At 35.9% G+C, this 12854-nt stretch overlaps 1 protein-coding gene across 2 annotated transcripts in view; it reads left to right on the top strand.

Moving 5' to 3' along the window:
* Positions 1-12854, top strand: part of ADK (adenosine kinase) — a 270648-nt gene that overhangs the window by 182467 nt on the left and 75327 nt on the right. For both annotated transcript variants that reach the window (XM_031603000.2, XM_031602999.2), the window contains exon 7: positions 10073-10243. In XM_031603000.2, coding sequence (XP_031458860.2) covers positions 10073-10243 — 171 coding nt within the window. The remainder of the gene's footprint in view (positions 1-10072; positions 10244-12854) is intronic.

Here is a 12854-nt window from a genome sequence, read left to right as displayed (position 1 = left end):
CTGCAGTACCAGTTCCACTGGTTTCTGAGGTGTGAGCTCATGGGTTCATCAGAAACAGAAACTTTATCTAGTTGTTATTTGGCTCTAAGAAGCTAATAATTAGGGATATTCCTCCCACCTTTGAAGAAAGTACTCATTCAGACTGTAATAATTAATGCTAAGCACTTACGTGGCTCTTTATGTTCAAAGTGGTCTGTAGACTATTATTACCCAAATTAAGTGAAAATACCTTTGTTTAGGGTTTAGCAAATGTCCAAGTTTCGTATTTCATAATAATTATTTGAATTAACTTGGTTCATGACCTTCATTTATTTGCGTGTTCAGAAACAAAGCCATGCGGCGGTGTTTGCATAATGAAAATTAAAAGCCCAAGCAATAACATTAATGTTCTTTTAAATAATTAATCTTAATGCGTGGAAGTGTGAGCAATAAATGTTTTATTGTAAATCCTGATGTGGTAATTAATCCAAGTGATTAGGACCTAATTGTGTGTTCATAGAAAATATTATATTTACAATCAAAGTAGGTTTTTTGGAATCGTGATGCTGAGGCAAGACTTGAGAAAGGAGCGATAGTTAAAAGGAAACATTTATGCATTTGTTTTTAAAATTGCTGTGTCAGAAATTAAAGGAATGCATCCTTTATTATTTGAATAATTGTTTTTACAGTTCTTAAGAACATTTTATTTTACTATATGCTTAATTTTTTGCCATACAATTGCTTATACATCGAATTAAATACATCATAAAGGTACACAAGCTGTTAAAATCAGCTAGCAAGTACCTTTGGGAGCCAAAGGGTATTAGTTTTATTAATTGTTTACACCTACAGCCTTATTGTTCCATAAAACATACTATTTTCGTGGAGAGTTGGTCTCCCTGTAAGAGACAGTAGTTCCAAAGTCTAGTGGTGGTGGTTGGGGTAGCCACATCGCACACAAAATGAATTCATATCTGCCCCAGAGCATTAGAGCCATTCTGTATTTTCACAGATAGAGTTTATGGAGTTTGGAACATCAGTTGTATTGTTTGTCATTGTTTTCCCCAGCAAAATTATGTTTTATAACTGCATTATATACATCTGTGGTTCTGTACAGAGTTCTGCTTTGCCAGTGGTGAGGCTGCTTTGTTTAAACAGACTCACTTAGCAGATGACATAGCCTTGCAATAGTGCAGTAAGCTTCTGAAATCTTTTGTTATCTCTTGATCATTTCTTTTTTCCCTTCTTCCTACCAACTGTGCAACAGTATCAGTGTAGTCTTTCTGATGATATGATCTTTATTAGTGAAATAATATGCTCTTTCTTTGGGGCTCTTGAAATATGTTCTAACGATAATGGTAATGACTTTGATTAATATTTAATCCCCGTGCTGCTATGTTCTTATAATTTACAAGATCTCAAAGGTAGCTGGGGGGAGGGAAGAAAGGTTTCTGCCTAAGTGTTTCAGTATGAGAGTGCTTAGGGAAAAACACGCCTATGTTTTTTTTTTACATCTTGTATCTGTTTTCTAACCTGATTTTGGGTAAAACCTTTCATAGCACAGCCGTGTTGTTGACAGGGAAATTCATAAGGTATAGAAGTCATGCTGGCATTGGCTTATTTTTCATGGCATTTGACTCGTTGCTTATTTGTTTATATTGCATAACAGTCGTCATTCCTCTGAATCATCTGGGAATGTGAATGCAGAGGGCACAGACACAGCAGTGTGTGCTGGTGTGGAGCGGGAAGTGGCTGAGGGGTTCTTTCCTCTTCTTGTTAGCAGGGGAGCTAGGATTTATAAATACAGCAGAGCAAGCCCAAATCAGCTTCCCCCTCCACTCCAAGAGTCACAGTATTGGTGTGCAGTCTCACAGAACCAAAATGTCTCTTGCATGTATGCAGAAATATTTTTATGGTTTTCAGAGCATGGAAAATTACGGACAAAATTCTGAGGGAAGCAGTAGCAATGCACCATGTTGGAATGTTCTCCACAAGACTTTTTGCATTTTTACAGGACCCTTAAATACCCAGTCAGCTGATAGTGATTATCTGCTGATATAGTTGTGTTTGGGTCATTGCTTCAGTTTGACAGTTTTACCTGTTCTCATATAAACCATTGTGTTGCTATAAGCATGTTTAGTTTAAAAGATACTCATATTTTTTCTCTTTCTGTTCAAGATTATTTGAATAAGAAATAGGTTGCTCTATATGTTTGTTTACAGAGCTCTCAAACTGAGGATTAAATGTCTAGAGAATTAGGAACTCTATGCATTTGTAGTTACGTAGATTCTCTCAATTTACTAACATACTGTAAATATTATGTACACACCAAACTTGAATGAATTCAACATATGGTTAATGTTTACATAATTAATGAGATGCCAAATTATATTAATATGACAAGCCATACACATAAAAGCACGTGATGCACAGTCACCAGGAACTGAAATTTGCCACACCTTTTCTTTATTTCCTGAAATGCCTGTTTGCCAGGACAAGGACTCTGATTCCAGAATTGTTCACAAAACTGTGGAAATTGGGATTGAAAAATCAGTTACTTCTTTCTAACAAACGGCATAAATAATGTAAATGTCGATGTTAAGGCTTGTTATTTTTTTTTAGTTAAAGAATAATTAGTATGTTTGATCCTAATTTTTAGTCTAAACAGAATGTTACCATTTTGTTTATAGATGAATTAAGCATAGCTAGTTTTAATGCAGGGTTCTTTTAGAAGGAGGAAAGGTGAAAGAAACAATTCCTTTCATTAGTCAACAATTAACAAATATTTGGCAACACAGTGTTTTCTCAGTGAGGGTTCAATTGTTTTTCAATGAAGAAAAAGTGCAGCAAAGTGTTTTGAGAGTACTGGGAGAAAAGAAGGAAAATGGCTTATTCTTGATCATAGCTTGTTTGATTTGCAGCTTATATTTTATTGATGTTAATACCCTGTACTTTATAATACCTTTCAACATAGAATTTCAATCATTTCAGTAATGTTAAGTAATTAAACCTCCCACTGGTTCTGCCAATGGAGGTGTATTTATCATTATACCTATTTTGTAAGAGGGTAAACAAAGACAAAAAAGGTTGAGTTACTGAAAAGAATAATCCAGACTTCTGTTTGTCAGATGATGTTTCATTAAAGGCTCCCCCCAAAATATGCTAGAAATTAAGCATGTATAACAACACATGTCACTCCCTGAGCTTAATAAACTCACATAAAGCTGTGCCAGAATGTCGAAGAATATAGACTTTTTGCTTCCTCACAGAGAGGCAGACTTCAGGGAGCTGTATCTAACCATCATTTTAAGATGTTAATTCATCTTTCTAAAATGAGTTCAAGTAACTTCATGGTTTCCAGGGAAATGGCAGAATTTTTTATTTGGGATAACATTGTCCTACACCAAACCTAGGTATATTACTGATCTCTCACATATGCATGTATCTACACTGTGATATTTTGGTTCTCATCCATACATTCTGCAAGTACTCTTCTCATAGTAAAGTCACACAATTATTTTATTCTAAGTTTGGCTTGTAAGAACATTCTAGAGAATGCTTGATTTGGTAGTAATCAGAATGGAAAAATATTTCAAAATCGTTTGAAATATATGAGAAACTGCTGGTGTAAATGTAAAATAATTATTTTCTTTAATATGCAGTGCCAAATATTGGAGTTTTTCTGCTACTGTTGTAATCTGATAGCTAATAATATGGCTACAATCAAAGTTTGCTTCAGCAACAAAGAAGCTATTCAATTCTGAAAGCAATCCTCTCCTTCTGACACGTTGGCACCATCATAGAGGGAAATGTCACGGTCAATATAAGCACATTTACTGACAGTTAGGTTTTTTCCTATGTTACTGAAAACTGTTTGAAACTTGGCTTTTATCAAAAACAGAAACTTTGACCACTCCAAATGATAAAACAATAGTTTACAGCTTAGTCATTTTCCAGTTATAAAGCAATACTTTAATGAAAATAAACAGTGCATACAGGAATAAGGCAAAACAATTACTCAGAGAAATTGTTGCATTCTTGCCATCCGAGTTTTCTGATTTCCAAGAACCATCTCCAGTACAAACTAGACAAAGAGCAGTGGGTTTTGTTTCACTGAGTAACTACTTGCTGACCAAGATAAAATACAATTTGAAAATGTAATCGGTACCATGCAGGTACTTACTAAATTCCTAAGTAACTTATTACATGAAGAAGAGATACATAGATGAAAATAACTTCTATATATTTAACTAGTTTACAGACTGAACATTACCCAGCTTATATGGAGGTTTTGTCTTTCTTAGAGGAAGTAAAAAATTAAAGCACAAGCACCTTTGCTAGGAAAATGTGTGGTGTTTATTTGATTTGTGTGGGTGTTTTATTATTACTGTTTCTGGAGTTTTTTATCATCAGGAATATTTTAGTATCTATATCATTTGATACTGTTCTGTCATATCTCAGAAAGAAAAGTAATGATTTCAGGTAGTTGCACGTATAAATGCTCAAAAGTCAGAAAAAAGGAATTAGCAAGACAGCTGATTTGAGAGTGCTGTGGCCAGATACTTCAGTGTTAAAGATACAGTTTTATGTATTGTTCTCTACTCATTTAAACTCATGGAAATACTATGATGAAGAGGTTTGGGTCTTTAGTTTCCTATTTTGAAGGAAGGGTAGTCTCATTGTCCTGTCTCACAGTAGGCAGGACATGGACTGCACCCAATCTGTGCTCCATGCAGCTCAGAGCTCAGAAGGCATGAGTCTTTTGGTGTCTTCTAGTTGTAAGGGCACATGGAAACCTTGTGTAAGCCATTCTGCCTGGAGCAGTTACCCCAAGGTTCACTCCCCATCCCAAGAACTGCTGTGTGTTTCGTCTTCGCTCCTTCCATGCCCTGATGGTTCTGCTGAGCTGCAGCAGACAAAGCTGGTGGCAGAGCAGAGGAAAAGTCTCTTACGTACAAGTGTGTGCCTTCAAGTTCTCCCTGTGTACAGAATATGTGAAACTTAGCCAGCTCCAAAGCTCTGACATGGTTATGTCTTCAGTTTAGCTGAGCACACTCTTCTGGCACATGAGCAGTCTCACTGATTTTACTGGAAGTGCCAGCATGCTTGAGTCTAGATGGCTTCTGCAGGGCTTTACTGAATCATGGTATTTATCAGGACTGTCACTGCAGAACTGTCAAAATATCACTGCCTGAAAAATTCTTCTCTTTAAATGGATGAGCGTGTGATGTCATCATAACTGCATTTTTATGTAAGTCCGTGCCATAAAATAATTTTGGATTAAATGATGTGTTCTTTTCATGTTGTCAGAAAATAATTCACCCCTAATGGCAACAGACTGTTGTATATATATCTGAAAGTTAAATATTTTGATTCACACTTAGGATTTATTGGTTTTACATTGTTACCAAATGGTATTTCAAAATACCAGTTCAGAATACGCTGGTTCAAAGTCTAGTCACTCATAAAGTCATTTTCTTGTAAACTGCTCTGAAAATGGGGATGGCAAGGAGACAGAGCTACAAAGAACAGAGGACAAATGGAAGCATTTTAGTGTGTGGTAGGTTTGAGAGCAATCTCATTTTTTATTGTCTCTATTTGAACTTTTGCAAATGTTGTTTCTGTGGTATTAATAATAAATCCAGAAATGCAAAGCTGTTTGTTACCATCTCAGTCTATTTGTCTAAACGTAAAGAAACTTAAAGAAAGAACTCATTGATTAAAGAAAGTATTGATCCTCATTGTGCAGGTATTACGTTTACCTAATCCAGATGAATTCAGTGCAAGTGTGTTTTTTTCATGTGAACAAATGATGGCAAGACTGCTCTGTTTGGACAGAACGCATTATTCAGAAATACTTTCGCCAACGCCAAGGTAGTGCTGGCTTCATGTGATACTTCAACACTCTGATTCTGTGCTGCCAATACTTCTGACACCCTTCAGTTGCTGCACTCATGCCTGCTATTGCTAGTGCTACATGGGCACAGTGTAGGTCAGAAGAAACAGTTAGGTTTGCATGTGATAAAAATGAGAGAGATGTGAGGATGTTGTGTGTGTGTAATCTCACCAAATTCTTTAAACAATTATTTTAACTGTGGAAAAAACCCACTTGATCATAAAGAACTGTCCCATACACAAAGTATCTGGGCATATTTTAAAAGGTGCATCAAAGAATTGCAGAATATTGCAAAAGCATGATAATTGCATATTCTCTCTTGACTTTGTCTTCTAGTGTCATGCACATCTTAATGCTGCATTTTAAAATCTTTTAAGTTATAAACAAGTTACTCTATCTCCCATGGCCACGTGTCTGCAGCTCACAGATGTGTTTTTCTTATTTTTTCCTTTTTGTTTCTCTTCTTCTCACAAAGAAAACATTTTTCTCCACCAAAGAACTGTATTTAAACAGAAGTTCTGCCTACAGTGGGGAACAAAAAGTATATTTGTGTTTTGTGTTTGTATAGATACAAACATGCATATAAATAATTCAGTATATCACCTTATTTTCCTGCTATGTATATTAGTTCAGCTTTGCTTTCTTACTTGTGGCACTGTGGTACCTTCCTCCTGGCACAAAAAAAAGGTTGGTTGCATTTTGAGAATCAGAAAATAGTGGCACATCGTGAACCAGCAGCATCTGGTGTACTCAGCCTCGATCAGCGCTTGCCAAAGGAACGCAGTGCTGCTAGTATGTCTGACACCCTTTAATGTTTAATAGGTTTTTGTAGTACAATATTGCTCCCTTTTACTTTCTTTTGACTGCGCTAATTATTGTATGTCATTGTATGTAGTGCATTCTTTTGTAAACATAAATACATGCATGAGAATTTCTACCATTTCTAACATGGGTCTAACTGAGAATTTCATAGCTACCATGGCTATTGGAATTTCTGTATGTTAACCAAGTGACTCATCTTTTGCTTACTAACATTTTTGTTGTAACTGTTTCAAAACAGTTTTTGAGGTAAAAAGATTCCCAAAACTCTCAGAAGTAGATTGTGTAGATGGATACAGTGTGGTTTTTGAGCATCCTCTTAATCTACTTGTCAGTGGGAATAGAACTTCTTACTAGTGCAGTACTAAGTCATCTACTGTAGTGGTCTTTATCATGTATTTTGGGAGACTGGGAACTATCAGTAAAGAATCCGTAATTTTTACTGCGAGATGAGAGCACATGTACTGCCCAACATTTTACCCCAGGGAAAATCTCCAAATTGATACTGCTACTAGAAAAACAAAACAAAACAGCACTAACACCAAAAATAAACAACAAAAGAGGAGCTTAAGAAATTAAGCAAAGGTATAAACCACTACTGGTTTCCAGCCAATATTCCTCTGCCTTATAAACTGAAAACTTCACCATTCTGTCCCAGAAGCAATACCTAGATGCAGTTACTCTCACACCCGAACCTGATGGTGGCTAGCAGTTAATTGCTAGAGGAGGTGGGAGCAGCTGCTGACATGCTCCTTTAGATACCTCTCACTGGCCAAAAAGCAGTGGTAGCTGCAAGACCGTGAGGGCTGTGCTACTAAAGATTATATGAAGTGATTTTTCTTTGTTGTGAATCTCAGATAAGAAACCCTGTTTATTTTGGAGGAGTTCATTCCTGTTCAAAACTGTAGCATGCTGCACAACTGTTCTGTGGCTTATCTTGCTGAGGTCCAGTGACAGTAGTGGCCATTGCTGCAATTGGCATTCCCCAGAAAATAATCATGCTCCATTTAAGTATTTACAGGTGATGAGAGGAGTATCTAATTAGCTTTTTTAAACCCACATCAGATTTTCTACATTTCCTTCCTACTTCATAAATTCCACTGTGTGAATTATTCTGCAACAACTTATTTTGTTTTATTGCTGCAAGTTTTTTTTGCAGAGCACTGTCATACTTGGCAAAGTTGTAACAAGAGTTCTCATACATAATTCTTAATTTCTACATATTTTAATATTGGATAATACTTAAAAATACAAAAGAAAAAGCTCTTGGAAGGATGAAATCAAATGGCAGAATTGAGCTTTAGGAAACCCAGAAGAGCGAACTGTAGCTTTTAAAGAGTTCTATCCCTCAGCTTTGCTGGATCTGAAAAGCAAGCTCTACTATCTGCATTTCAGTACTTTTATGTTGCCTTTCCAAAGGAAAAAGGAGTTGGATGCAGGCCTGAGTTATATCTCATGGGGATAGTGTTCTGTACCTTAAATTACAATCAGATGTATTTTAGTTCAGACACAGTTTTCATCTGAAAATTGGTAAGAAGCCTAATTATTTGACCAGGTTACTATTTACACAGACCACTGTATAGCAATCTGTGATTTATCCACAGCTGGCAACATGTGAACCTTGAAAGGTTTTGTTTTGTGTTTGGAACAGTTTTTAAAAAATCTGACTCTGTTCATTAAATGAAAAAATAAAAGATGGTAGAGATTGCTATGGAGACAAGATGTTATATAAACCGTTCATTTTAACTCTTCAGAATGTAAAAATAGCAAAGAAGCTTGGATGTTTACAGGCTTCCAGTCGTTCAAGGTACTGAGTAATTCCACAAGAAGCAAAGCATTCTTATGCCCTTTGAACTTCTATTGTCATGTAGCGAGTCATGCCCAGATTTTGAAAACAGTCATGCATTTCCTAGACTGGAGAGCATGGAGCAGGGAAAAAGAAATAGAAGACTTTCTAAGTGGTCTTTAATCTATAGACTTCTCATTATATTATTCTTCTAGCAAGTACAATACCTGAGGTGATCTGTTAGTTGAAGTAGGAGAAAATCACGTATATTCTGTAATTCAAATATAGAATAATATGTATAAAAAATGGAAAATAAGATTGTTTCACTGTTGAACCTTTTAGCATTTTACAGTGACAATGTTACAGATAGAACTGAGATACAGTTTTATTTATGTGACAACCTCCCCTCTCCCCCAGTGTTTTTTGTTTCTCTGCCTCAGACATTATCTCTGGCCTTAAATTTAACAATTGCTGCTTTTACTTGAAAATTACTATTATTCACTGAGCTTTGAAAACAGTTCACAGAATCACAGAACCATAGGAGTTGAAAGGGACCTCTGGAGATCTAGTCCAACCCTCCTGCTAGAGCAGGTTCCCCAACGTACGTTACAAGTAGCTAAGAGGATCGCTTCCTTCCATGTGAAACCAAGTTATTTCCAGATATCAAGTTACATTAAGTATGATATTCCCACCTACTTCTCTTAGCATAAATACTGCAGGCAGATGGATGTGAAAGCTGTCTAATCACAAAAAATTATGAATTTAGTTCGTGTCTACAGCACATAGTGTTTAGGATGGAAAGTAATGGTAGGGCAAAGGAATGCAAACACCACAGGCCTCAAATATTGCTATTAAAGAATGAAGGTCAGTACTTTTACAGAAAATGATAAGCTACACTGTGCCATTTTTAAGAGACTGAGCATAGTAGTTGTAGCTGAATATCCCACTGAGACTGTGGAGTCCACCTCAGTATGGACTGGGGGTAGGAGCTGCAGGTTGGCTCAGTGCTGAGAGCATCCCAGCTTCTCTTCCTGCAGAAGCCTGGATCCCTTTCTGAAGGTTGTAGACAAATGAAAAATACAAGGCAGAAATGTGAAAACCCGTAGATTTCTCCTGTAGAACAATTATACCACACTCAGTGTATTTTTTAAAACAAGGTAGTAGTCTTTCAGGCAAAGGATTTAATTACTCTCTTAGCTGTGCATAAGCCATCTTGTTGGACTCTGGAATTAAGCAGTGCAGTATGATTGACTCCTGTTCCAATGAGGGCCATTTAAAATTATAATATTGTACCTTTTAAAATACAAATTCTAGTCTTGATTGCTATGGGAAAGTGTACTACATAGAAGGCAGAGGTAGTGAGTTCTGTTTAACTTGGAAATGTTTTTCTTTCTTAGCATATGCAGCTTCTTTGTCACCTCCCTAATACATTAATGTAAAGGCAATGTTTTTATCCATAGTTGTGTGGTTTTATTTATCGGCTATGTGTGGCAGAAAAGTTTGGGATTGTAGTGGTGTTCTAAAACAGTAAACTTACTTTGGTTCCTAATTTGAAGTAAATAAAAATCATTGTTTTGTTTGAATGTTTGCAGGGATTCTTCCTGACGGTGTCACCAGAAGCAGTATTAAAAGTGGCTACTCAGGCTTCTGCAAACAACAAGATCTTCAGCTTGAATCTTTCTGCACCATTTATTAGCCAGTTCTACAAAGAGCCTATGATGAAAGTCATGCCTTACGTGGATGTCCTTTTTGGAAATGAGACAGTGAGTCTTATGAAAGTATTTGTGTCTCTTGCACCTACCTGTTTGTGTCTATCATCCTGCTTTCCAGTCCTCCATTATACAGAAAGACGCTACCTAAGATATCAGTGGAGAATTAAATCCATAATCACAGGATTGTGAAATGTCAGTTGATGCCAAATATGTAATTTGACCTGTCAGAATTGCAACTTGCTTGTTTTAGTCTGGAGACATGTGGAGAAATTACTCTAGATTAAAAAAGGAAATCTCCAACATATTAGCTGCTTCCTAATAAATGCCCAGATACGTGATGCACCAGCCCTGCAGTTAAATTTTTGTGGGGAAAAAACATATGAAGGGCCATCATGGAAGTGCTGCTACTCATTTTCATACTCATATGCCTTTTCTTGATAACATTTCTGTGTTGAAATAGACTCTTTGGAGAGAAGTCATAAGAGAAAACTAAAAACCAGTCAGTTGGTTTAGAAGTCTTTCGCCGATTTTTGTCGTGAGTAGATTGGTAGTCTGTCTAAGGAAGGCTTATTTTCGCTATACAGCATTTGAGAAACATTTTGCATGAAATCTTGCCTGAAAGTCCATGGTAATAGGCAAACTGAATTCAAATTTCACTCATTGTAATGATATCATTTTAATTTTTTTTTTCCTTTTCAGAAAGTGCTCTTAAATATTACTTTTCTTGGCACAAAATGGTTTAATGGATAAATGTATCTTGGAAAGTGTGGCATACCTAATTGAAGTGTTGGCTTGTCAAAGATAACTATGTTAGTACTGGAAAATTATGGAGAAGTGACTTATTCCTGTCAGTGATTATTCCTGGTTGTGACTCAGGGAGTTACACCAACACAAATCAATTTTTCTACTATTGCTGTCTACAGATCAGGGCCTAACACTGTTACAGATACAATAATTGAAGAAGTATTTCTAAAATGAAGGAAATTGTAATGTTTTTAAATGCAGTAGGATAGGAAATCTTTCTTAAACTGTAGCTAGCAAAACAAGCGGTATTTTCTTTGCTGTTATTGCCAATTTTTGCTTTATTCTGTTTTTTGGTTGGGTTTTTTTTTTGCAATACAATCCTCACAAGCACAATACTGAGCGTTCCGATTTAATAACAGTATATTATAAATTTAAAAAAAATCAGATTTCACAAATTAGGTAGACCAAGTTTAGTTAATACTTGGGTGCAAAGCTTCAGAGAAACTTCTGGGACTAAATATGTCTGATCTTCTATACAAATATTGCCTCATTAAATTCGTATCACAGGAGTTCATAAGGTGCTGTTTTTCAGAAGATAAAATGTTGATTGGTACTATTTGTATATTTGCATACTTAATAAGCAATAGCCCACTATGGCAACATTCCAATTTTGGGAATTATATTCACACTACCTTAATTTCCCCTGCCATTTCAGTTCGCTATGGTATTTTTCACCTGCTGTCATAAAATATCGTGTAGCACTGTTGTGTGTATTAAAGCGTCAAATATTCCTTACAATTTTCTGACATATCTTAGTGTCTTTCAGGTAAAAGATGCTACTTAAACTAAAGTGATCATCTTTAGACTAGTACATAAGTACTTCAGAGTACAGGTCATTTATGTTCCTTTTTGCACACAGTGTACTTGAACTTTGTAATCAGTTGAAAATCCTGGTCATCTTTTAGTCTCTGCTTTTGACTATGTAAACTGGTCGTTGCTGCTTTTGGGTTATTGAAATTATATTCACAGTGGTTTATTCTCTTGTCTTTCTGTATTACTTGAAACCACACCCTTGGCGTGGTATACATCCAGTTTATAATAGCTGCTGTATCTTGTAACTGTCATTCTTTCTAATCTTTGCATATGGTTTGTGGTAAAGAGGGGTTGCAAAACTGAAGAAAAGCTTACTTTGACATGTTCTGCCTTCTGGTAGCTTCCTTCTTTGTTTACTGTTTCTATATTCATTTCACTTGCAAGTACATTCGGAACTTTTTTGTCTTTATGCCTGCCCTAATGGGCGGAGAACTTCTTCAGCTAACCAACACCAAGATTTTGCTCATTTACTATGATTTCCTTTTGCTTTTTGCAAAGTTTTCCATCAGTTATGCTAGTTTAGTTAAATACTAGAAGCACATAAGTTAACATACAAGTAAGACGCTCGAAGTGGTGTGATTGTTATTTTATTAGTACAACAATAGCCTCAGACACAATTTTTATTCCTCTCTGTGTTTATCTTCACACTACATTATAGACCAATGCAATTTGATTGTTAAGCACTGAGCTGTTTATTTTTTTTTTAGAGTAATAGAAAAAACATCCAAGAACAGCAAGATTCCAAATTGCTGCTATTCCTAAACTAAAAACAATTGGCAAAGTGATTTTAAATTATATCTTCTACTTGAAAATTTACATCTGAATGGAGATTGGTTATTTCAAGTTTCAGCCAGATGGCAATTAAAATGGGCAAGTTATAAACCTCTTGGAATAAATGTTCTAGTTTACAATGTAAATGCCAGCATACCCTTATCTGCGGTCAAGACAGTGAGCGCGGTGGTAGGAACTCAGCACATTTATCAGTTCCAGCACTAGCTCAATGACCACTGGTGTTTTGATCACTGTTTTAGATCCCTTTTATAGT

The sequence above is a fragment of the Phasianus colchicus genome, chromosome 8 (genome assembly GCF_987193195.1).
Source record: "Phasianus colchicus chromosome 8, bPhaCol1.hap1.1, whole genome shotgun sequence".
NCBI classification, from domain to species: domain Eukaryota; kingdom Metazoa; phylum Chordata; class Aves; order Galliformes; family Phasianidae; genus Phasianus; species Phasianus colchicus.
The sequence above is the reverse complement of the archived record's forward strand: the minus strand, read 5'-3'. Positions and strand labels throughout refer to the sequence as shown.